This window comes from Centroberyx affinis, unplaced genomic scaffold (genome assembly GCF_046629955.1).
Source record: "Centroberyx affinis isolate AG114_WGS23_722 - 3 ecotype Tasmania unplaced genomic scaffold, CSIRO-AGI_Caff_v1 ptg000224l_1, whole genome shotgun sequence".
Taxonomy (NCBI): Eukaryota; Metazoa; Chordata; class Actinopteri; order Beryciformes; family Berycidae; genus Centroberyx; species Centroberyx affinis.
In genome coordinates this window covers 300,223-326,408 of record NW_027278911.1, presented here as the reverse complement: position 1 = coordinate 326,408, position 26,186 = coordinate 300,223, and the positions used below count along the sequence as shown (strand labels likewise).

General features: G+C 42.6%; 2 protein-coding genes across 2 annotated transcripts; one reads left to right on the top strand and one right to left on the bottom strand.

Moving 5' to 3' along the window:
• Positions 1 to 495: 495 nt before the first annotated feature.
• Positions 496 to 6,885, top strand: LOC139663383 (palmitoyltransferase ZDHHC23-B-like). The gene is made up of 5 exons (XM_071542035.1): positions 496 to 816; positions 2,429 to 2,578; positions 3,554 to 4,240; positions 4,648 to 4,815; positions 6,556 to 6,885. The coding sequence occupies exons 2-5, from the start codon at positions 2,439 to 2,441 to the stop codon at positions 6,827 to 6,829; spliced, it is 1,269 nt and encodes a 422-aa protein (XP_071398136.1). The 5' UTR covers positions 496 to 816; positions 2,429 to 2,438; the 3' UTR covers positions 6,830 to 6,885.
• A 1,152-nt stretch (positions 6,886 to 8,037) lies between these two features.
• Positions 8,038 to 25,928, bottom strand: LOC139663402 (coiled-coil domain-containing protein 191-like). The gene is made up of 17 exons (XM_071542059.1): positions 25,851 to 25,928; positions 25,079 to 25,105; positions 24,833 to 24,968; positions 24,551 to 24,703; positions 23,942 to 24,120; positions 23,517 to 23,740; positions 22,696 to 22,840; positions 22,285 to 22,475; positions 21,737 to 21,992; positions 20,613 to 21,046; positions 18,667 to 18,749; positions 18,187 to 18,269; positions 17,872 to 17,973; positions 17,532 to 17,675; positions 15,907 to 16,059; positions 15,105 to 15,259; positions 8,038 to 8,210 (listed from the first exon to the last, which is right to left on the bottom strand). Exons 1-17 carry the CDS (start codon positions 25,926 to 25,928, stop codon positions 8,042 to 8,044), a joined length of 2,712 nt encoding a protein of 903 aa, XP_071398160.1. The 3' UTR covers positions 8,038 to 8,041.
• Between the last annotated feature and the right edge of the window lie 258 nt (positions 25,929 to 26,186).

Here is a 26,186-nt window from a genome sequence, read left to right as displayed (position 1 = left end):
ACACCTTTAAACATCCTTAACGAAAAAACACTATAATATTCCTATATGGAATTATAGTGCGTTTGTGGTGCTTGATATTTAGTTTATAATGATCTTATTGTACCTTATGGTGTCTTTTATCTTCTATGCTATGCCTATGATATTTCTATAATAACCTATTCCTAGAAGGAATTAGGCCGTACCTTATGGTATATTTTATTATCTCCTATGGTATCGCTATATTGCCTCAAGTCCCTACAATAGTCCTATAATATTCTTATAGGGACTTAAAGTTTTGTTGTGATATTTGTATAGTTGGCCTATTCTAACATGTATTATAGGATTATTTTTATTATTTATTTTTCGTAAGAAATACAGAATAAGAAATTCCTCCCAGTCAGTCTTATATTAAATTATAGGTCAGTCCAGTGTAAATTACTGGTCTGCTGTAGGTGTGGGAGGAAGTGAGTGTTCTTGGGCGGGGAAGTCATCTCATCTGACGTCAGGAGTGTGAGAGGGAAACTGTCTGCACGGTCCGGGGGTAAACAGAGTAACCAGACGTCTCGCCAGCCAAACAAAACCTCCATTCCGACATGGAGCTCCTTCTCGGTCCGGACACTTACACCCACAGATAACTCTGCCCGGACGGTTTACGATAAGCTGCTGTTCTGGTGACTTCCATGGCACAGACAGACAGAGCGCCTCATGCAGCTCAGATAACCCCGGACACGACACTGGATACCAGCACAGAGACTTCAGCCGTGAAGCCTGCAGGGAAAAAATCCATTCGGTCGATTTAAACCGGAAGGTTTCAACATGTAGCAGGTCCGTGTTCAGGTATGTTACATTGTATTTTCTCTCTTTGTGTCACTAGAGCAACATTGTAGTCGTGTTTGACGCAGCGTGCCACCCCGGTCGGTCGATGGCTTGCTGTGGTAGTTATGATCAGTGCTGAAATGGTAAACTGAAAAGCTGGATAAACTACAGTATGACCTCCAGTCGGTGATTATCATAACGCGAACAACCAATAGGCACTTGGTCTGACTATGAATTTAGGTCATAAAGATTTATATACTGTAAGCCTAGGTGGGAAAAGTCTTTTCTGCAAATAAAAATGTGGGTAAACTCAGGTAATAGGGGGTTTACCCTCCACTACATCCCTGGTTATGATAAGATAATTTACTCAAGGAAATTTTCCACAATTGGTGTCTAAATTGATTCAATGCCTGGTTAATGTCAAAGTATCCTGTTGCCCATTAACAAAACTCTATATCAGCTGTCAAAATTGTGCATTCATTCATTCATTCATTCATCCTGAAAGAGGTTTGGGCAAATTAGACTAACTGTCATCAAGCTCTCTCCCCTATCAATACTTTGGTACCTTAGTATTTTGCCTTTCGGATGAGATATTATCATCATCGATTATATTATTACAGGAAGTGGTGTTTATTGTCATCTAAAGTCTTTAACTAAGGCATTGCTAATGAACTATATAGTAATCCTATGATACACTTCAGAAGGATACAAGACAAATATCACAGCAAAACCTTTTAAATATCTTGCAGCTACTACAGGTAAAAAGATATACCACAGTATATAGTATTACCAAAGGAGATAAAATACCATAAAGTATGATGTGGTCACTATAAACCCACTGCTGAGTCCCCCGGATACACTATGAATCCTTATAGAAGTAGTGTGTAAAATAGTAGAAATAGTGTTTTTTTGTTAGGGAGCAGATGTGGTATTTGATGCTTTTTGACCAGTATTAGTTGGACTGGTAGAATAATAATACACCAAGCTTTGATTTATAGCTAATCAGAGGCTCATTCAGGTTCCCTGCCATACAGCTAGAGAGCCAGTTCCCATTGGAGAGGGGTTTGACTGAGTAATCCCACTTAGTGTTTCTCTGGGGAGTCATCAGCCTTGCTTTCTGTGATTTAGGGTTACTGAAGATCTGTGATTGTTAGAACGCCTAGTACTGCCTCACCACCACCAGGTTCCATCTGTGTAAATAAGCCAGCGGGTTGCAATGATGGGACTGTCATACTTCATGTAAATCATTAAGCATAACAGATGTGTGACAGATGCGAGAGCATTAGGTTGACCTTCCTAGAAAATCTAGGTAGGGTCAAATGAGCAGGGCTTGTGTTATGGTGTTGTGGAACATGAACTCTATTTGGAACCATTCCACCATCTAAACACATGCAAATGGTTGATCAACTGCAATGATAATTTCAACTCTATCTTCAAAAGTGTGCTTTTAAAGATATTTTCATGTAGTGGAGTCTGTCTCTTGGTCCGTGTCTCTGTTCCCGTCTCCTGTCTCATCTCATTTGCCTCTTGACTCACTCTGTCTCATCTATCCAAATATAACACAAACGCTCACACAAGCGCACCCCTTGATAATGGTAGTAACAGACTCTTTTATCATGTGATTGGCTGCAAGGCTGTCCGTCATGAAGAAGCGAGCCAAGAAGGTGCTGGAGAAGGAGGAGGAGACCTTGTGCTGTTGCGAGTACGTGAACAGGCTTGGAGAGCGGAGCCATGTAGCAGCCTGCTGCTGTGATTGCGAGGACCTGGATGAGGCCTGTGACAGGTGAGAGACATTATATTGACAGCTACTATTCAGTATGTTTTGGATGAGTCCTGTTTGTCCAAAAGTGCCTCCTCCTTTCCTCCCCTACTTGAAATGACCGTGACGTTGTGGACACCAAATCAACTTAAAGAGACGATGAGATTAGCAGAAAGTAGACATTCAGGAATCCAATTGATTACTGGCTGCGCACCAAGTTTAGGACTACTATAGGCTAACCTATGTATGAAGATGAAGCGGCCAGGAAGAATACAGAAGCTGCGAAACCTATCCTTCAGCTTTAACTTGGCTGGTTGGTTGAAAGGTAAACTCTACAATCCTTTAAATATTCATGTGTAAAACTGTTTGCAGACACGAAAGTTGCCTTGTAGCCTTTTATTATGTAAATATAAGAAGTTGTACATGACACGATAGATGTCTTGTATAATGTCTATTTGATATTCCATGTCAGAACGAAACCAGCCAGGCCTGTGGCACTTTAAACAGGTCGGTCATGAACAAGCCCTGCTACTGGCTGTAGCATTAATTGAGTGTGATCGGGCCACTTTAGCAGTAATTGCTGTCAGCTTCGGTGACGGTAATAGGAAGCGTTCTGTCCCAATTCTGCTCACCTCTCCTCATTTGTTTATCCACTCTTCTCCTTTCCTCTCCTTGTTTCCTCCAACTTACGTCCTAGGAAACGAGTGGAAGTGAGGGAAGACAGAACAGGAGTAGTGAAGAGTTTTTCGACTCACCCTTTTTTTTTAAAAGCACTCCACACCAACTATGAACTCAGCATTGTAACAGATAGCACCACAGTGACGAGGGTAATGTTTCACAACATCCACAAGTTGTCCCTCAAGGCCTCAGCTTAAAAGAAGCTAAGGGGGTGTAGGTTTGTCTATGCAGCAGTCACTGGCAGGTAATGAGGGAATTGTTGATAACCTGATGTAATAATATTTTACCTTATATACCTTAATATTTTCTCTCCTCCTCTAGATGGATGAAGCGGGAGCCCCAGTCACCGGACTCCCTGTCACGGCTGTCTGCAGTCGTGATGGACCGGATCCGTGTTCCCTGGCTGTGGGGAGGAGCCCGAAAACTGGATCTGTCTGTGATCCCACCTCTTATTCTCCTTCCTGTCCTGCTGCACCTGGCCGCTCTCCACTTCCTGCTTGGCGTGGCGGTTCTGACAGCTCTGCCGGGCCTCGTGCTGTGGTACTACTACTTCACCCACCGCAAGAAGGGACGCACGCTCTTCTTCCTCAGCCTGGCCCTCTTCTCCCTGACCTACATGTACTACCTGTTCATCACCGAGGTGTTTCCCCGCGGGGACGTCGGACCGGCCCAGATGGGGGCGGTGACCGTAGGGTTCGTCCTCACCATGGCGGCCCTCGCCCACACCAAGAAAGACCCTGGGGTTGTGCGGCCGAAGCAAGCAGACGTCCACAGTACAGTGACTTATTACAGCACTTTGGTCGACCGAGATCCTGCCGTCAACGGGACGAGGCGAGAGGTGACGACGGTAGCCAACCGGGCGGCTTCGTCGCAGCAGGCGGGGGAGGAGGAGGTGCAGAGCGGGCGTTTGAACTGGTGTCCGGTGTGCAGGGTGGTGCGGCCCCCCAGGGCGGGACACTGTCGGATCTGTGACGTCTGCGTGCTGCGGCTCGACCACCACTGTGTCTGGTGGGTTCCATTAAAGCATAATGTGTTTCTCTCAGTGTCCTCAATCATTCGCTTTGTCTTTTCTACACTCAAAGTCTATTCAATAAATATAAAACACCCTTTAAAATTCCTAAACTATGGGCTTTTAAATACACTGTCTTGTTTACACCTGTTGTGTGTTGACTGGACCATATTTGTATGTGGTGTCAACATTGAGTCCCAGTACATTCCACATTCACATAATTATAGTTACAGTTGGAAGTAAACATTTCCTTGCCGTCCTCCACTTCTACAATTGTGTGTGTGTGCACCAATGTGTGACCGCACCTGCATGTGTGTGTGTGGCGTAGCCCTGGGGTCTCAGTACGATGTTTTGTCTGCCTGTGTGAATACATGTGTGTGTGTCCTCTCCGTGGCTGTCGGGGCAGGATAAACAGCTGTGTGGGGCAGGCCAATCACCGCAGCTTCCTGCTGACACTCCTCCTCTTCCTGTTGACCTCCCTGTATGGGATCAGCCTGGTGCTGCAGAGTGTGTGCCCCCAACAAAACCTCCTCACCGCCCTGCTCTACTGCCCCGGGGTCTACAACCAGTACAGGTACTGAGAGCACAGCCACATGTTCATATACACACACACACACACTCTGTACACTGTACGCATAGTAAATATACACACAGGGTTGAGTAGGTTGCTTTAAAAATTTATTCCATTAGTTACCCCATCAAAATAGTAATCAGTAGCATAACCCAAGGGATTACTCAAACTCACCAAACTCACATGTATTCTCATTACTTTCAGTTACTTTCAGATTACTTTGCCATATTTGAGGTATAAAGGTATAGATAAGAAAAAGTAAAAATTACAACGTTTATTTTTATTCATAAATTTATTTCAGGTTTGCATACAAACACAAATTTTGTTTTGCACCACATTTTCTAAAGACGTAGTTTCTCACTTTCACCCTAGAAGTAATCCCAGAAGAAAGTGCTCCAATTTTAAACAAGTATCTGTAATCAGAATACATTATTTTTTAGGTAACTAAATAAACAATTATACATGTTACATGTTTTATATTTAGAATACATAATGCCATTACAAGTGTTCCATTACTACCTAACTCAGTGTACACACAATACAAACTTACACATCTGCTCAAGTACACAACTTTCTCAATAATTAATGCTCAGTACACAACAAGTACATGCATAAAACAGACGACTTGGTGCACATTCACAGTTCAAATGAAGCCCGTGGAAATAGGCCAGGGTAGATAGCCAGCAGAGAGTCGAATTACCTTCTCTTAATTATTAATTTAATTGAAGCACTGCAGCACGCTTTGATATTTTCTTCAAAATTAAGCATAAAATGTAGGCTAATTGAGGTTTCTCTAAGGTTCTTGCATATCGGACAGAAGGCTTCCTTCACTATAGAGCTGACCCAGTTTCTCAGAGTGGAGCCTATTGAGCTGCTGGAGAAAGAGTCTTTTTGCATCGAGCAGTGGGAGAGTGGATCTGAAGTAGTTTTAAATTGGCTGCTCTGGCGCCTCTCTGCCAATTTGACAAACCTGCTAGCACTGCTGTGGGCGTCACACTCTGAAAATAGGCCTCCAGTGAAACCTCATTCATCTCAACTTCAGACTGTAATTGAACAGACCACTCTACGGTAAGGTTATAATGACTGAAATGTGTAGAAAGGCAAAAATAATGGTCATGTTAGTTGTGAGCTGGTACTGGAATGTGCTCCTTGAGAAGTACGCTTAAAATCTGATCACGCAGAGAATTTTATATGTGTGCATGCCTTAAATAAAAGAGGGTAAGTTAAACAATTCAGGATGAAATCATTGAAGCACTGTTTTATAGTGCCTCATTCCGTAAGATGGGACACTATAAAGGGTTAGTGGTTAAAATCAAGTTCTCGGCATGTATGTCTATGAACACCAGGGTTATTATTTTGATTTGAAGGTTTAGAATTTGACATTTAGGGCTGTGCACATGTGTTTGACGTATTCAGTATTATGCACTCATTGTACATAAAAACTACACTGATAGATGTTTTTTTTGTTAGATTTGTCAATATCGTATGTGCGTCTTATTGATTTCTACACAGTTCTCCTTAACCAACTCTTTCTGGTTTTGGTGAAAACACTAAATCAGAGCCTTTTTGATGATTTTTTGTTTTTTTAGCATTGACAGTAATAACCTTGTAAACACTTGTACCTGTCGTCTGTATTATGTTCTATATTCCGCAGCAGGATGTATCATGTTTTCTCTGTGTGTGTGTGTGTGTGTGTGTGTGTGTGTGTGTGTGTGTGTGTGTGTGTGTGTGTGTGTGTTCCAGCACGGCGCTGTGCTTCACCTGTGCGTGGTACAGCAGTATAGTGACCGGCGGTCTGCTCCACCTGCTGATCCTGCAGGTCATCAACGTCAGCTACAACGTGACGGAGCGTGAGGCACGCAGCGCTCTGCGAGACAAAACCGCCCGCAGCGCCTACTGGGGCCTTGTCGTGGACACCGGCGTCTACTCTCAGGGTTTCCATGGCAACTGGGCGGCGTTCATGACCATGGGAGACAATCTGAATCTGCCCTCTGCCAGCCCTACAGACTTGGTGTGAGACCTTTACGCAGTCTGACTGAGCAGTGTGTTTTGGGCTTATGGCTGCTGTTGTGTCCGTGGCCACTGGATGGCAGCATGGCTTCTTTTACTCCGGTCTCACTTCGCCGGCCGGGGTCCCGCTGGGGAGCGAAGCTGGAATCTACCAGGAATGTTATCAGCAAGCCTTCGTCAAGGTGATACTGGGTTACTGCAGTTATGGAGCTGCCACCTGAGTTGACCTGACACTGACTCTGAGCAATAACAACCACCAACCCTAATAAGACTCCTTCCACCGCCATTAATGTCACTGACTGGCAACCGACATCTCCGTGCAGCTGCATCCACTCACTCATTGACCTTATCTCTCCCTCCATTACTGCCTCATTCCAATTTTCATCCATCTCTCTCACTCTATCAATGTCAGTCTTTCCTTCACAGTGGCTCTCTTCTCTCACACTCTGCGTGAATATTGTCCCCTTTTTCCAGTCTAGTGCCTTGCTGGGTGTCACAGCAAACAAGAAAAATGCAAGAAAGAGTGAACTAATAATAATGCTAACAATAACAATGTGATACTGTATTGATCCTTGCCGTGTCTTGCTCAAGGACACTTCAGAAGGGTGGATGCTTGCCGACACAGAGGCTTGAACCTGGGTCCTCCAGTTGAACTACGCCACTTCCTTCCTTCACAAACACTTATCAACAGCGCTCACAAAGGAAGGAACCTTACTTTGGCTTTAATGTGCAGCTTTGTGAAATGGGTCATAGATATTTATCAAACGGATAAATGAAACATCGCAGCACAAGTCAGACAATCAGGCTAATTAGTGTTTCACAGATGTATTAAACATAATGAATGATTTGAGAGTCGTGATATGAATAACTGCTTTTACTCTTTTAGGCTGGTTCAAACTGGCTCCTGAATCAAACAGCCTTTGAAAATATGAAAAAAGAATCAGAAAAATGAATAAATCAATACATAATAAAGTCAGCTGGTGGAATGAAAGTCTGCTTTTCAATATTTGCCAGCTGCTTTAGTTATCTGTAAGATTTTATTATTTATATATACCAACAAAAGTATGGGTTCAATTTTATGTGTTTGTGTGTGTGTCTGAGTGAGTGTGAAAGAGACACTTGAATATGTGCATGTGTATTCATTTTCTGCTTGTATAGGTGTGAGTGTCCTCTCCGCATTTATATTATGAGATCGGTGTATGTGTATGAGTGTTGTCTCCTACAGTGAGGGTTTTTCCCAGGGGCATCCCAGTGGAGAGGAGCGGAAGTCAGGCAGAACCTCGGCCACTTTCCGTCTCAGCTGCTCCCGCCTCACCTCCTTCTCTCTCTCCTTGCGCAGCAGAGCTGGAAACTGCCGCCAGGCCAGGAAACATCCCTGCAACACCCGTCTGAAACACAGAGAGAGAGAGATGGAGATGAAGCCAGTGAGCAATAAGAAACTGAATTTAGGAATGTCTGGGTTAAGGAGGCATCATGAGTTTTCACGTGTTATTAGCGACTCATTCAACTCATTCAAAATGGCATTTAGGCAGCAGGTGGAAATTCACTGGTTGTCATGGCATGGATCTCTCCTGAGAAGCTGAAGTTGATAAACGTTCATATTTTGGGGAGGTGCTACTGAAATCATGAAGTTAGGCCAGTCGTTCTCAACATGGGGTCCGGGGACCACCATGGGTCCCCAGCAAATTGATGAATTATTAAACTTCACCATTATTTCATTTACAAGAAGTTAGAGAATGTAGAAGAATGTCTGTTTTGATCATAGTTTCGATGTTATCTCTCTAACTACAATACATATAGTCATAGAGTTCTGGACAAAATCATATCTGACAACTAGAAAGTTGCATTTTCTGGAGAAAATGCATGTGATTGCTGAGAGTGCAAACTGTGGCTTGTCTGGTGCAGTTTAGTGTGGGCACAGCTTACCCTTTCTGTTGGCTGTCTGTGACTGGTCTATCACTCTCCTCTTTCCCTCTTTCTTATCCTATGGCTGTATTTATGTCACATATTTATGTCTGTCTCCACTTGTTGACTCGTCTGCTTCACTCTCTCCCTGTTCTTCAGTTGCTGTCTCACTCTCTTGGTAAAACAGGGATAGGTAACATCAACTGACTGCATCTACATACTGGTGCTGATACTGGTCCTATATATGTACCAGTGGCTGTGTGTGTTGTGTATTTGTGTGTGTGTATGCGGGTGGATGTGTACTGATGTGTAATGCATGTGGCAGACTATACAAGCACTGGCACTCGCACATACTGGTACCAGTAACTGTGTGTGTGTGTGTACTGGTGTGTAGTGTGTGTGGCAGAGTATACAAGTACTGGTACTTGCACATACTGGTACACATACTGGTACTATATACGCACCAGCAGCTGTGTGTGTGTGTGTGTGTGTGTGTGTGTGCATGTGCATGTTTTTGAACATGACTGTGGATCGTCTGTTCAAACTGAAACGGCTGAAGTAAAGTATAATATGTGTATGTAATGTTAAAACTGTGAGAAATGTGGCAGTTTAAAACACTTCTGTGAAGGAGCTGTAATGAGTGTCAATTGATAAGTAATACTGTTAGAAATGTACTAAAATTTCATAATAGTAACAAGTACAAAAGTAAGAAAATATGTAGGAAGGCTTATGTGTAAAACGTGGAAGGAGTATGAAAGGTATGAAGTAGGAAGGCTATTTTCTGAAGGGTAGAGGTGAAGGGTGGAGTACAAGGAGTATGAAGAGTAGGTATATATTCAGTAGAAAAAAACAAAGTAAGAAAGTGACAAGTACTAATGTTAAAAATGTACTAAAATCTAATTATACTAAGAAGTTAAAAGGTATGAAAATATGTAAAAGACATGTTGAATTAAGCAGAAGAGCTGCATGTGTAAGAGAGCAGTGCAGCAGAAACTACTGTGAAATAGAGTGGAACACTAGTGTCGAACAAACGTTAATATCTCAAAAACTATACATCGCATCACTTATATATTGACATTGTGAGTGAGTGCAGAAGTAGCTGAAGGATTTGATGTATAATATGTGTATGTAGTGTTAAAGTTGTGCGAACTGTCACAGTTTTAAAATGTGTGAATTTTGTAAAAAGTACAGCCTGTACAGTCTGCTAGAGTGTGTTATGACATCACGCACTCTAGGCTGGCTCCATAGGATCCCATTATAAATGTTGAAAAAAGTATAAAACTTAAACTGCGATTTCTCAAAAAGTACAAAAGGTATCAAAAAGCTGAAGAAGAGTAGTAAAGTACTAAAAGTGGTGACCCGTTTAAAGTTTGAATTGAGTGTTTAGCTTAAAGTATGAAAGAGTAGTTAGAGTTCAAAGAGGGCATGGTTTGAACAGTCCTCCCATAGACTTGCATTGTAAAAACAGGTACTAAAAAGGTGAATAGTTCAAAAAGTATAAAAGATATAAAAAAGTTGAATACATGTAATAATGTCCTCAACAAGCTGAACAGTTTAACGTTTGAATGAAGTTTCTAGCTGAAAGTATGAACGAGTAGTTAGAGTTCAAAAAGTGCTGACTTTGAACATTCCATCCATTGACTTCCATTATAAAAAAAAAAAGTGGAAAGAAGTAGAATATCTTAAAAAGTAGAATAGATATCAAAAAGTTGAATACCAGCCCACATGTCCTAAACAAGCTGAACATTTAGAAGTTTGAATGGAGTTTCTAGCTTAAAGTATGAAGGAGAAGATAGGTGCCAAAAAAGAGAAGATTATACCTGTGATTGCTGACTCAGCAATCACACAATAATCCAAACTCATTTTGGGCATTCAGTCGGAACCAATCAGAAGACGGCTTCGCTTCGGCATGCTTCCATTCTGACCGATTATGAGATCATTGGAGCTGGACTGTGCTCTACCAATCAGAGCCTGTCTCAGCTGCACTGTTGACATCACAATCAGAATTCTGGTGTTTGGTCGCAGCAGCCCAGGGGATAAAAGGCCGCGCTCGAGGTCTTAAGCTTCATACCTTACCTCGGTAAGGTATCCTCCCCTGGGCGCTGGTAAAGCTGATGCTTGGACCGTGGCAAGAGGCTCTCTTTGGGAACCTTTTTACATGGTCCTAATTTCAGACCAGTAGCTATTGGACGCTTTATGGGCGTATTTGGAGACTTTCTCTTTATTTGTATTTTTTTTTTTTCGAGCTAGTATAGTTTGTATATAGTATCTATATAGTATAGTTTGGACCAGGTGGCGTGGCGGCTAGTGAACGCGGTTCGTTGAAGAGCAGGTGGTTGGTACGAAGAGGCGCCGTCCGTGTCCCGCTGAAGCCAACCTGCCAGCCGCTCCAAAGGTGCGGTCTGGTGGTTAGTGATGGCGGTTCGTTGAAGAGGTGGTGGTTGGTACGAACAGACGCGGTTCGCCTCCCGCTGAAGCTAGCCTTGCCAGCCGTTCGTTAAAGAGCTGGTGGTTGGTACAAAGAGATGCAAACCCGCCACCCAGTCCAAACTATCAAAATTAACTAGAAAAAAGTCCAAACTATCCAAACTACCCAGTCCAAACTATCAAAATTAACTAGAGAAAAAAAAAATGTTTCTAGTTAATTCTGATAGTTTGGACCAGGTGGGTGGCGGCTAGGGCACGCGGTTCGTTAAAGAGCTGGTAGTTGGTACAAAGAGACGCAAACCCGCCACCCAGTCCAAACTATCAAAATTAACTAGAAAAAAACACACAAATTCTAGTTAATTTTGATAGTTTGGATCGGGTGGCGTGGCGGCTAGCAAACGCGGTTCGTTGAAGAGCAGGTGGTTGGTACGAAGAGGCGCCGTCCGCGTCCCGCTGAAGCCAACCTGCCAGCCGCTCCAAAGGTGCGGTCTGGTGGTTTGTGATGGCGGTTCGTTGAAGAGGTGGTGGTTGGTACGAACAGACGCGGTTCGCCTCCCGCTGAAGCTAGCCTTGCCAGCCGTTCGTTAAAGAGCTGCTGGTTGGTACAAAGAGATGCAAACCCGCCACCCAGTCCAAACTATCAAAATTAACTAGAAAAAAGTCCAAACTATCCAAACTACCCAGTCCAAACTATCAAAATTAACTAGAAAAAAAAAAAAATGTTTCTAGTTAAGTTTGATAGTTTGGACTGGGTGGGTGGCGGCTAGCGCACGCGGTTCGTTAAAGAGCTGGTAGTTGGTACAAAGAGACGCAAATGTGGTCTGGCGGTTAGCGGTGGCACTTCATTTAATGCCATCTTATCTGATCTTATAGAGTTGTAAGCCCTTGTCAAAGTCCACAGCAAGAGCTTTACCAGGGGCTCCAGGGAATGCGGTGGGTACCGCTGCTGCTGCTGCTGCTGCAGCAGTACTTTTAAGCCGCGTGGTTTTAGTCAGTAGTGGCAAGCAACAACACTGCTGCTGCTGCTGCTGCTACTACTACAGCTGCTGCAGCAGTATAGGCCTAGCAGTGGTAATTCCACTAGTTCTCATTACAGATATCTCTAATTACATTATTACTAGTGAAAATGCTAATTTAAGATATCTTTTTTTACATTATGACTAGTCAAAATGCTAATTTAAGATATCTCTAATTACATTATGACTAGTGTACTTGAGGTATCAAACACAAGGCAGAGTCCAGTTTGGGATGAGTTTGGGATATGACTGGCATGCTTGGTGATTGATGACATATGTGGTTTCGATAGTGAATGTCCTGTATCACAAACAACCTGAATTGAACAACATTGAACAACTGATTGAAAATTAGATTAATTTTGTTTTAGAAAATAAATTGTTTTAAATTTAAATTTGTTTTATGTTTGTTTTTTCGTTAGTCGGTAGGCTTATGTGAAAAGCTGGAGGGTACTAGTAGTATGAAGAGTAGGAAGGCAGTGACAAGTAATAATTAGATAGTAATAGTTAGAAATGTACTACAATCTAATAATACTAAAAAGTACAAAGGTATGAAAATATGTAAAAGACATGTTGAAATGAAGAAGAGTGAAATAAGTACAATAGCTGCATGTGTAAGAGAGCAGCAGTGCAGCAGAAACTACTGTGAAATGGAGTGGAAATGTACTAAAATGTAACAATACTAAGATACGTATAAAAAATATGCAGTTGGTAGGAAGAGTAGGAAGGCTTATGTGAAAAGCTGGAAGGTACAACAAGTATGAAATATGAAGAGTGGGTATATATTCAGTAGAAAAAACAGAAAATACGAAAGTGACAAGTAATAATGTTAGAAATGTACTAAAATGTAACAGTACTAAGAACTAAAAAGGTATGAAAATATTTAAAAGACGTGTTGAAATGAAGAAGAGTGAATTAAGCAGAAGAGCTGCATGTGTAAGAAAGCAGCAGTGCAGCAGAAACTAGTGTGAAATAGAGTGGAAATGTTCTAAAATGTGCTAAAATGCACTAAAATGTAATAGTACTAAGTAAAAAGGTATCGTTAGTCAGTAGGCTTATGTGAAAAGCTGGAGGGTACTAGTAGTATGAAGAGTAGGAAGGCAGTGACAAGTAATAATTAGATAGTAATAGTTAGAAATGTACTACAATCTAATAATACTAAAGAGTACAAAGGTATGAAAATATGTAAAAGACATGTTGAAATGGAGAAGAGTGAAATAAGCAGAAGAGCTGTAGATGTGTAAGAGAGCAGCAGTGCAGCAGAAACTACTGTGAAAACAGTACAAACGTTAATATCGTAAAAACTGTACATCGTATTGCTTATATACTGACATTGTGAGTGAGAGCAGAAGTAGCTGAAGGGTTTGATATAATATATGTACGTAGTGTTAAAGTTGTGTGAACTGTCACAGTTTTAAAATGTGTGAATTTAGTAAAAAGTACAGCTTGTAAAGTCTGCTAGAGTGTGTTATGACATCACGCACTCTAGGCTGGCTCCATAGGGTCCCATTATAAATGTTGAAAAAAGTATAAAACTTAAACTGTGATTACTCAAAAAGTACAAAAGGTATCAAAAAGCTGATAAAGTGATAAAGTACTAAAAGTGGTGACCCGTTTAAAGTTTGAATGGAGTTTCTAGCTTAAAGTATGAAAGAGTAGTTCGAGTTCAAACAGGGTATGGTTTGAACATTCCGTCCATTGACTCCCATTGTAAAAAAAAGTGGAAAAAAGTAGAATAGTTTAAAAAATATAATAGATATCAAAGTTGAATACAAGCCGGCATGTCCTAAACAAGCTGAACATTTTAAAGTTTGAATGGAGTTTGTAGCTTAAAGTATGAAGGCGTAGATAGGTGCCAAAAAACGTACGGATTAAGAAGAAAAAAAATAATAAAGAGCGAGAATATTATAGTCACTGCGGGAAGGACTGAGCCTTTACATGGTACGCGCTCTACTTGGTGAGCCACCGGGCGCCCCCTTAAAATATGTTTTCAAGAAAACAAACACGTGATACCATTTGAATGCAGATAGGAATGAAAACTTACAAATGTAATTTTTTTTATAAAGCATATTTCAACTGTAGTCACAAAATGATTTGACTATATGAGGTGGTTGGAAAGGATATTATTCCAGGAAAATAAAAAAACACATTTTTTGCCGACCTCTAGCGACCAGTCAGTCGAAAGAGACAGTGCCATGCCAACTAGTTTTACCATATTGAAGTTTCCAGCAGGGCAGCAGAGTGAAAGAGAAGAATGCTACCCCAAGTGATTTTATTACTCTTAATCTGAAGGGCATTTTAAAGCAAACAGCCGATATGTGGCACTTAACTGGATCTATGGACACAGTGTAACTTACACTCCACTGCACAGGCGGTTGCAGTGGAAAAGGGTAGCATACATTCAGTTTTATGCCTGAATACATCAATTTACCATTTGCATATACTGTGCATGCATTAATGCAAGGACAAAATCCATCATTATACCTTTAACATAATCTACAGTACTTGTTGATGTTTTAACCACATAAACCTCTAACTAGTTTGGTTATACGTGAGTAAAGCTACCCTGTTAACGGAAGGGGGCTGAATTTGAATTGGCAATTCAAGCTTATTCTGGGTGTCTGCAGGTTGTGAATAAGTCATAAAATGTCTTAAATCATATTATCTTTACTAGCATGTGCACAGAAAGGCCTTGAGAGATCTTGAGTACAGTTAAATATAGCATTTTAAGTGTTAAATTCAGTTTAAAGGACTTACAAATTTGGTTTCTTGGTGCGCTGTTACGAAAATGGCCTGATATAGCATTGTAACTGGCACTAAAAAAAGGTCTTACAAGGTGTGAAATTTAATTTGATGAAACTTGCAGACACTGTTATTTGGGGGAACACAGAGCAGCACCCACACAGTGTCCATATGGGAAAGCCACAGGTAGCTGACCTGTCATTGTGTTCCTGAGCCAGTTCCTGGCGGTCCCACTCCACCAGTCTTTCCTGGGTCACATGGTCCAGGAGTGCCAGTAGGACTCTCCTCAGAGTGTGTTTACGATAGAAACGCTCGGCTCGTTCTTCCAGAACCATCCGCCAGTCCTTCAGCTGAAACAGGTAACACTCACTCAGATGCAGATAATGACATTTTGAAATTGTGGCCTTGATATTACATTTGAAGGGTTTCACTCCAAAACATGTATCCATTTTGGAAAAATGTTGTTTCCTAAATTTCATCAATCAATATTTCAAAATCATAGATGGTTCTATCCATAAAAACATAACTGTTTTGTAAGTAATGGTCTTAAGATGACTCCTAGCTTCAATAGTTACCCATAATGGACTTAACATTAATACCAGCAATCATTTTGTTAGAAAAGGTGTCAGTGTTTTCAAATGATGATGATCTCATTTTGGAATGAAACTCTTCATTTACATTTTAGGTATTGCTTGTATCCATATTGACTTACAATAAGTAGTAGAATAACTCAACATTCATGAAAAAACATAATTGCAAGTTACTAACAAATAAGTGAATAAGGGAATGGCAATACACTAGAAGAGAGCTACAAATGATATACAGTTTTTTTTAAGTCAGGGTAGCTGAAAACAACCAAGGGCAGGTAGAGGAGGAGATTAAAAAAAAGTTTGTAGCCTGAAAAGAAGTGTTCTCAGTCAATGGCAGAGGATGAGGACTGAGTCTGCAGTTCTGATAAATGTGAAATGTGTGTGTGCGACTGTGTGCGAATACACACTCTTTTCCAACAGCCTAGGCTCCTCCGAAGCAGAAAGTGTTGGTGCAGTTGGTCAGCCGAGGCTTCTTTCTGAGACAGGGACTCGCTTGCAGATTGCTGCCAGGTTAGTGTGCAGCGCCTCAGGAGGAAGAGATTGTGATGGCTCTCGGCCAGCTGGCGGGGACAGAAAAGAAAAGCGCCAATGCACGATGATGAATGCATCCAAACTCAATCACAAGCGCCAGGTACAAACAATGGGATGGCATGAAATGAAGAAGTGCCCGTCTTAGACTGTGTTTCACATCGCCTAAAAAAAGCTTTTTTACACTGTTGGTGAAACACATACACACAAGATATTCAGAGTTTGTTGTGACTCTAAACTAAGGCAGTGACATTTTGAAGAAATGCATGATGAAAATGAAATACTGAGCAGTCAATCTACATCTCATATGAACTTTATCACCGTTTCTCACATTTGTCAGGACATTTTCCCCCCTGCCTCCTCTACTCGCTGTCTGTGCTATTTTCACAGGTGGTCAGACAGGTGCTCAGTGTGACGTCTGTGCTTTGTGTGTGTACATCCATGTATATGAGTGTGTGCTGGCTGGTGGGTATATGTGTTTAGCTATGGCTTTGGCTTGGGCCGCCTCATTTTGCTGTCATGTGAGAGTATTTTTACCTCAACAGTTGCTCAGAGCTCACAACTATCAGTCTATTGTATGTGTGAGAGTTGGCTGCCTGTGGATACGCAGTGCGTGGTATGTGGTACTTTATGAATAATATTTTAACTTACAAAGTTACATGCTACAATTCAGCCCCCTTCTGTTACCAGCAGGATAGCTTTACTTACATATAACTGCACTAGTTAGAGGTTTAGGTGGTTAAAACAGGAACAAGTACTGTAAATTAGCTTTGTTTACATTAGATTAGTTAGACATTGAAGTTACGAAGTGCTTCATAACCATGGGAAATACAGTAACAATTGACAAAGGTTAATAAAACAGAATGGGATAAAATGGTAAAAAAAAAGCCATAGGGATAAGGCAAATAGAATAAATGGACAGCAACACAGATAAAACTGAATAGAAGCCAAAGATTATAGAAAGGTGTTATGATAGAAGTAAGTTTTGAGAAGGAAGGACAGAAGGACACAGGAACAGTCGAAAGTCCCTGCCTGAGGAGCTCAGGCTGCACACAGGCTCATTAGGGATCAAAAGTTCAGAAAGATAGCTAGGCACCAGGCCGTGCAAAGCCTTAAAAATAATCAATAAAATGTTTAAATCAATTCTGAAACGGACAGGCAAGCAGTGGAGAGATGGAGGAGATTTGGTCCCGTCTCTTGGTGCCTCGCTGCAGCATTTTGAACACATTGGAGCTGTTTGGAGGCACCGCAATATTCAAGGTGAGATAAAATAAAAGAATGTATAATGTAAAATTTAAGACATATCTAATGTTTGCAATATTGCAAGAATAGTTGCGAGATGGAAAAAAAACAGCTATGGTCAAACAGGTCTCCTAGGTTCTTGGAGTCTTAGAGTTAGAGAACCAAGGGCAGGCTGAATTTGGCTGGAAATAGTTTGTGTGTTATAGTTATATGTGTATCAACATGGCTGACGTTGACTGAAATAGACATGACTGATGATTACCTGTATGTTGGTTTGTGTGAGCTGAAGGAGGCGTTTCCATGGTGCTAGGCCTCGCCGTAGTAACAAGGTTCTGTGGTAGTGCTGCCGGGCCAGAGTCCGCAGCTCCTGCTCCCTTTTCAGCTGCTTCTGTTTTTCCTCTTCCCTCTGGACGGACACACACACACACACACACACACACACACATAGTTGGTGTGTGTGACATTTATTTAACATTCTGGAAGTTGTCACAAGAGTGCTGTCCTGCTGTGAGTCATTCTATAAAACTCACAGGAGAGGACAGTTTCTTGTATTCTGACTCATGTCTTTCAGTCTCTTTCATAAAATATGAAGTATTTCTCACCTCTCTCTCCTGCCTTTTCTCCTCCCTCCTCCTCTCCGCTGCTCTGCGTTTCTCCTCCTCCTCCTCCCTCTGCCTCTCCTCCTCAGCGGCTTTCATCTGAGCCTGAAAACATTTTTGTTTTTTTTCCCCCCATTATTTCAGACTATGACACCTTCCCCAACATAAACACACACCCACACACACACTAACTAATCTCGCCCCGCAAAAACAAAAAGGAGCCATCTCAGACGATTACAACTTGCTGCAGTCACAGAAAGCAATTTGATACTTTCCACCAGCTGGATCCTCCATAGCATGACCCCCCCAATCTCTCACCAGCTTCTCCTCTTCCTTCTTTCTCTTGACTTCCTCAACTTCCCTCCTTCGTTCTTCGCGCTGCCGAGCACGCTCCTCCATGGCTTTAGAGAGAGAGAGGGAGAGAGAGGAGCACAAGGTATTCTTCTGAGGTACGACATAATCTCAGGAGTAGATATGTGCATGTTTGTGTACAGTATGTTTGTCCCTTCATATTCTGACCACGTAGCTGGAAGTTGAGGCAAACACACGGGCGCTGCTGTCAGGAGAACTGAGGACCGGTTTTTATTTCTTCTGCAAAGGTTACTGCTCCATACATCTGATTCAGGGCCATGAAATTAAATTTCTCTTTTTCCATTATACACAGTGACAAAAGAGCTAGGGCATTCTGTGACCATCTGTTTGGAGGTAGATGTGTGTGCTTGTTGTGTACTGTATGTGTGTCTGTGTGTGTTTGTGTGTTAAATTCCAGTGGCAGAGTGGAGGAATTTGCTGACTGACCCGTGACGGTGGGATGGGGACAAGGCTGGCGCTTGACTGCTTTCTTGGGAGGCGAACAACGATTGTCGGTTTCTCCAGTGACCCTGGAACAGTAAACATCACACAAAGACCAGGAAGAGAGGATGTGAAATATACAGTAGGTCTAGATTCAGACAAACTTTCTCCCAGCCAACTCTGTCAGAAATCAGTCCTCAGATTCACCTCTCCCTGATCCTCGCATAACTCAACTCAACATTCAACAAGCACATTTTCAAGCTATAGGTCTTGAGTCAGTGTGTGATGCTGAATTTCAATATCTTCTGTTAAAAAAACATTATGAAAATACAATTCAATATTGTATATAGACTGACTACTTTCAAACTACTGATTGCACAACTGGGCAGAGGTGTTACCAATTATGTTAAAAGGTATTTAAACATTTTTTAAGGCATATTTCATCCATAGTCACATAAATATTTACCTATATGAACTACACTGAATGTACAAAATATGAACACAATCCACATCTCAATTGTCCCAAAGCTTCTCTTTATCTACATCTCCTCCTTTATAATTGGTATAGATTTAATAAGGACAATCAATAAGGGATAATGGCTTTTCCCTGGATTCACCTCATCAGGGTATGAAAAGTGGCCCTAATATGTTGTCCATTCAGTGTAGTTTGAAAGAGTATTATCTCTGAATATAGAAATACAAATATTAGGAAACTACTAGTTTCACCATATGTTTCCCTCTCCTCTGCTCTGGTAGAGAGAGAAGCAGGCTGGTGATTACATTGTTCATCATCTGTAGAGCGTTTTAGAGCCAATAGCAGATGTGGGACACATTACTGCAGTTATGGAGACAATCTACTTTACAATGAACTGCATAGGGGGTTGCAGTGGAAATGGTTGCATAGGGAGAGAGGCGTCTCATGCCAAGCTACATCACATCCATCACATCAAGTTACCATACACATATACAGTATATAGTTACTGGAATGGCAAATTCCTCTCTATAATCCTCCACAACAACTCTGCATACTCTATCCATGTTCCCACACAATTTCTAACCTTTACTATAACTTATTTGTTGTTTTGTGTTCTAACCATCTAAACCTCTAACAAGTTATCTTACTGGAACTGTTAACGTACAAAGACCAGATTGCCATGTCATGAAATATTCACTGTGACTGCAAATCTACATTCAGACACACTTTCTCCCAACAAACCCCATCAGAAATCTGTCCCTCGCTTCACATTTCCCTCGCATAACAATGCAAACTTTTAATTGTTAAGAGTATTCACCAAGTACATTTTCAAGCTTGATTAATATGCATTAAACAGTCCATAATGATTCTGATAGTAAACCTTGAATTAGCCTGCAGTAGAGGGAATCCTAAAGGGGACTGGCATATTGTTTTAATAAAACTGATCCTTGAATGGTGATAATTCCCCCAACTCAACAAAATCTTTCACGTATAATTATTCTTAGTTCCTTCTAAAACCACAGTACTGCACTCCAAGCAAAGTTTCCATTTTGGAGGACACCTAACCTTGCGGGACACCTAAATACTCCCAAACGGGCAACAATTCATAAAAAATATACAAGGGATATTCCTTGCCAGTCACGTAAAGTACATAAGAGGAAATAAAGGCATGAATTCCCCAAAGAACAGAAGAAAAGAACAGAAGAAAGAACAGAAGAATCCGGGCAACAATTGGAGAGACAGAGACACTACTCCTCAATAATTTATAAAATTCTAATAAAAGTAAAATATTTAAATGTGGATTGCAAATAATATAAAAGTGACTGTGTGCAAGGAAGCATAGTCAGCCAATTTCAACTCCCATCACTTCTGCCTATACACCAATATAGATACACCAATATACATAGATACACCAATATAGATACACCCACACAGAGAGCCTGGTGCCTCTCTGTTTCCTGAGGTACGATGAGCCTACCTCTGCTCTTTAGGGTCAAAGGTGAGGCCAATTGGCTTGGAAGCTGCAGGGATCGACAGTTGGGTCAGCTGTGTGTTTCTCTGCGCTTCCAGTTTCAATCCCATCATGCTCTGCTCCTCCTGCAGCCGTGCAATTTTCTCTTGCTGCTCCCGGAGAAGCCTCCTCTGCTGTGTGATGGTCTGTTGCTGGACGGCGTGCCTGCGCTCAAACCGGCTGCCCAGTAACTCCGCGCTTCGAGAACGGGTGGAGGGACCGCCGCCACCGCCCTCCTCACCTCTCTGCCGCGCCTGGCGGAGCTCACCAGCAGTCAGTGCCGCATGGCGTCGGCTCACCTGCCACGGCTGGGTGGGCCGGGCCACAGCACCCACTGGGGTGTTCTCCTGATGAGCTGCGGTGGCGGCAGGGGCCAGAGTGCCTGATCTGTGGTGATCTTCCTACATGAAAACAAGATAAACCTGCCTTAGGTCCAGGTCTACAAACAGCTTAAGGAGGAAAACATACATATTGAGATCCCATATGTATCTTAGGTCAATTTAATCTCTGCTGAGACTTGGCCCAGCTCCAGGCTTCCTGATATAAGTACAGCTCCTCCACTGACCCCTCCACCTTGAACTGCTCCGTCTCTACATCTCCCGTTCCTCTGTCCCTCGAGCTCTGCTCCACTATCCTCTATCTGTTATTTCTTTTACATTGTTTCCATCTGCTCTACACCCCCCCACCCCCCACCCCGCCCCTCCTCTATATTTATACCATCCCTTCTTTCTCTTTCTCTCACTCTCATTCTCTGGTGAAACCTAGCAGGGTTGTGAATATTTCAGCAGGGAAAGTTTCTCTCCCCGGATGATGGACTGAGAAAAGTACAGGTCATTTCTTGAAACTGGGAAAGATAAGTTGTTTATTTAGTTCAATGCCAAACTTATTTATTGCTTTGCTTATTAGGCCTTTGGCATTACCTGCCCACAGTATGGCTGATGTTTTATTCATGATTAGAGTCACTCTGTAACCTTTGGGTCCCTGTCAACAACATGATTTGTCAGGTCGTTTCCAGTGGGTAGCATTAACAGTGTTAACATTTGCATTTGCACCTGTGCATTGTTGCTGTCGATATTTTGATCTGTGAGTGCGCCTCTCAGCTTCTCAGTGTCTGGTTGGTCAGATGCCTCAGGTGGAGCCATTAGTGCCTCATGAGCTGTGGTTTCTGTGGCCTTGAGTTTGCCTGTGGATGCAGCATCGATTAGGGCAGCCATCTTGCGCCGAGTTTCCCCCTGCTGAGCCAAAAGCTCTCGTTGTTCTTTTTCCATCCGGCACCATAGCTGCCAATCATTTAGACATCGCCTTAGCAATCGCCTTCGGTCGCTCTCCATGGCCAGCTGGCATCGTCTAGAGGAGGTGAAAGTTGGGATCATATTTTATTTTTAGCCCTCACTCATTACTAAATTATTTATTCACAGTTTCACAGTGTAACAGTATAAATGCTCTGACAATCAGTGAGTGTTTTCCTAGATTCTGTATCAATTGGCAGTCAGTTTCATTCTGTATAGGTAGGACACCTGTAGTATAGGTCATTTGTGTTAAAAAGCCAAATCTAAATTGTAGTTTAGGATTTATAGCATCACAGGTTTACAGGTCCAGTGACCTCACTGAAACTCAAAACGTTCTCCTCAGTCCTTGCCTGTTTTCAGCTCGGAGCTCCTCCTCTGTTCTCTCCATCTCTCGCTGCTTTTGTTCCGCCCACACCAGCGCTCGCCATGCTCTCCATGCTCTCAGCTGTCTCTTCCAGTCACAGAGGGCTGCAGCTTTACCCATACGCAGCCTTTGGTCCAGCAGCACTGAATACCATCCAGAGAAGTGCCTCTGCAGACACTAACATACACACACAAATGCATGCATGCAGGCACACAAACTATGGCAAACACTCACTCAAATGCATATGAATGACAATTATGGGAATGAAGCATGGATTCATGTATCCACACACACACACACACACACACACACACACACACACACACACACACACACACACACACACACACACACACACACACACACACACACACACACAGAGGGTATAAGTACCAACCTTCAGGTTGTGCATGTGAACCCTGGTCTGAATTTGCTGTTCTTTGTGTAGTCGCTCTGTGTCCCTCTGTTGCTGTTTTGTGGGAAGTGGAGGGTCTGACTGGAGGCTCCTGGCTGCCCTCTGCCTGTCCAGCCTCTCCCTCTCCCTGTGGGATGATATATTGAAATTCAATATATTGCAATACAAAAATGTGACAATACGTATCGTGGGGGAGAAAAATGAATCACAATATTCTCTTCTTTTTTTAGGCATTTCATGCTTTATTGATAGAGACAGTGTGAGAAAGAGACAGGAAGGTATGGGAGAGAGAGAGAGGACGACATGCAGCAAATGACCGCGGGCCGGATTCAAACCTGGGTTGCTGCGGTAAGGACTGAGAATTCTGCACAGTCATTGAACTTTTATTTATTACATGGTATTGTTGTTGTACTGAATCGTTATTGAATTTGATTTCACTCTTAATTAACAAGGGAGTTCATGATGAAGGTTGGCTTAGGACACATTTACAATTGGAGCAATGGCCTGGGTCAGTATATGCAGGGGAAGAGACAGTGAGCTGCTCCACTTGAGAAGCTGGGTGAAGTGTTTTTCTCAAGGGAACTTGGACAGTAGTTGTTTGGGTAGGGGAGCTTGCTCATCATAAGCTCACTTCTGTTGTCATTAGGCTACAATCAACCCATTCAATCCACTTTAAAAAGCTGTTTATGTAACAGGCAATGCCACAGGTAATGCAATCAGACAGGTAATTGATGGTAATCTCAGACGTGGGGGATAGATGTTGCACAGCAGCAGGGGGTCAGTGGTTGCTGTGGATACCATACCTCTGTCTAACCAGCTGTTCCAGGCCTCTCCTCTCCTCCATCTGGCGACGCAGTCTCACCATCTCCTGCTGCACCATCTCCTCTTGCCTACGTGCCTCCTGCCTTCTCCTCATCTCCTCCTCTCGCTCCCTCCGTTTCGCCTCCTCTTTGGCCCCCCGCCGAGCCTCCTTCTCCGTCTGCCGCCTCTGCCTCTCAGCATCCCGCCGGGCCCTGTTCTCACGCACCTTCAGTGGCAATCAGCAGCAATCAGCGTGACTGAGAACATAGCTCAGGGGCGCACTGCTCCAGTCGCTTCACTCAGTGCCACTCACTATGAGTGGCACTGAGTGAAGCGACTGGAGCAGGACCCCCCCGACTGGACCCCCCCCCAATTCACATCTCTTCCACAACTTCAAGAATTCTTTGGCGTCATTCTGGTGACGTACCTGTCGGTGTCGCGCCTCCATGGTGATGCTGGGGTCTCTCATTTTCTTCCTATTTTCTTCAGTGTCCAGTGCCAGGTCCTGCACTATTCCAGAGTCCAGCACCTCTTGCTCCATCAGGTCTTGTAGGAAGCTGTTGACTGCACAGTTCTCCTCTTCCTCAGCCAGGTGATTGTACAGGTCTGAGTATGTATTTTTGTATGAATAAGTGAGAGAGAGAGAGAGATAGATTTTGAAATATTTGATCACAATTGAGGTGTATTTAAAGTTCAGGACAGTTTTGGATTGGTCTGTTTAGTCAGACATTACTGGGCAGAGACAGTGACTTGCTGAACTCTATTTATGTTGTATGTCCATCAGCACTACTACATGAGTAGGTGTATGTTATATTTGATTTGGTTCGAGTTAATTTACATTTACATTTTTGGGGTGAACTATTCCTTTTAAAGGTTTTCTTCCCCAGCCTTGCAAGTATTTTACTACAATCTCTGTACATTCTCCATTAGTCCCAATTCCCATTCTGGCCAATGACATTGAATTTGAACTAGCCTTGATTGAAAATGATCGGCCTCGGGTTAGTGCAGTGGGTAATACAGTTTCCTTGCTCAGTACCGTCAAAGTTACTGTAGTCCAGGGCAGTAGGCCGAGCAGCGGCCAACACAACAGGACTGCTCCTCTCGGTGGAGCTAATCAGGTCATCATCTTCCCCCATCTCCAGCTCCAGCCGCAACTTACTGCCCATCCAATCACTCAGGAGAGCCTGAGCTGCAAGACATAAAACACAAATACCTGCAGTCCGTTGTTCAGTCTGCTGCTGCATAGGCTCAACTGGCTATTCTCTAGCTAACATTTCTCTAGAGACAGTTCTATTATTATTTCTATGGGTTGACCTACCTTCACTGTAAGCGTCATCATGATCTTGTAACTGGTCAGTGCTTTGCAACGGCATTGTTTGGCTCTTTATGCCTGAACTAATTTTCTTGTGGGAGAAAACTTCCGACACAGCAAACTCAGAAGCCATCTCCACTCGCTGAGGACAAGAAATTTCATGAATGGAGTGGATATGGGCAGACAGACATGTAAATGCACACACAATCACACCTGCGCCCAGACATAAGGGAGCCAAAGGGTTCTTCTCACCTTCATCCACTGATCAATATCCCCATTCTTCAAACGCATCTGTTATTGAAAGAAAATGATTTCAAGCTTAAGCTGATAGTTTCTCAGAGACACCGTGGGGCCCGTGAAAAAGCAGGTCTGTCTGTCACCTTTGCCTGCTTGTAATGCCCAAGCAAGTTCACAGACGCTGTAAGCTGCAGGCACAGTGTGCAAATTGAGGGCCGAGCCAATGCCTGATGTCTGAGGATTATTCCACAGCAAAGCTTAGCCATTGCCTTAAATCAGCAGATTACTTCAGAATCATTTCCCAGACGTCAAAAAGTCGGTGTCCTACTCGCTGTGATTCAACTATCCCTGTCTCACGCCACAGGCATCTGAGTATCTGAGAAAGGCCATCTGTATGCCATTGCTAAGCCTTCCAGACACTGAAATAAGCTATGAGTTGATACATAGCTACACTGATGTGCACCTTTCCTTTATTCAGAAATCCAAGAGGACACATTTACAATTATGGTTTATCGCTCTGGGGGATTTAATATTCCAAGGAAAGGTCTGGAAACTTAAGAAATATGATACAGTTCATACATTGAATATTTTATGTTTTCCTCTTTGATAAATGGCAGTGTTGGGGTGAGCAATATTAAAGTCAAATGACCGAAGAAGGAGCACCTCAGGCTATTATCTCGAATCGGCTAGCTTCTTTCGTTCTTCTAATAGTGAAGATAAGGTCTAAACCAATCATTATAGAGCTGTTCGCCTCTTGGCTTCGCATTAATCCAGAAACCAAACTTACCTTCTCTGCAGATGTTTTACATTTGGTGAATCTCTTCCAGCTAAAGAGATGAGGGTTGTGCCCTGGGAATGTCATCATCAGCAGTATGTCAGACTTATATACCTGAACTTGTGTAGGTTACATAAAAAAAATGTATGAAAATGTGTACATAAGTAAGTACAAAGAACCATCCTAAAACGCAAAAGCTGTATCAAGTGAGGTCTGCGATATGGACTGACTGAGTACTCTGGGTAATGTAGTGTATGAATAATTTTTCCAGGCTAACGGTCGCACCAATGAAGCATTTCTGGACTACGTGTCCCAATAGACTTTTTTAGCACCTAAAGCGTCTCTTTG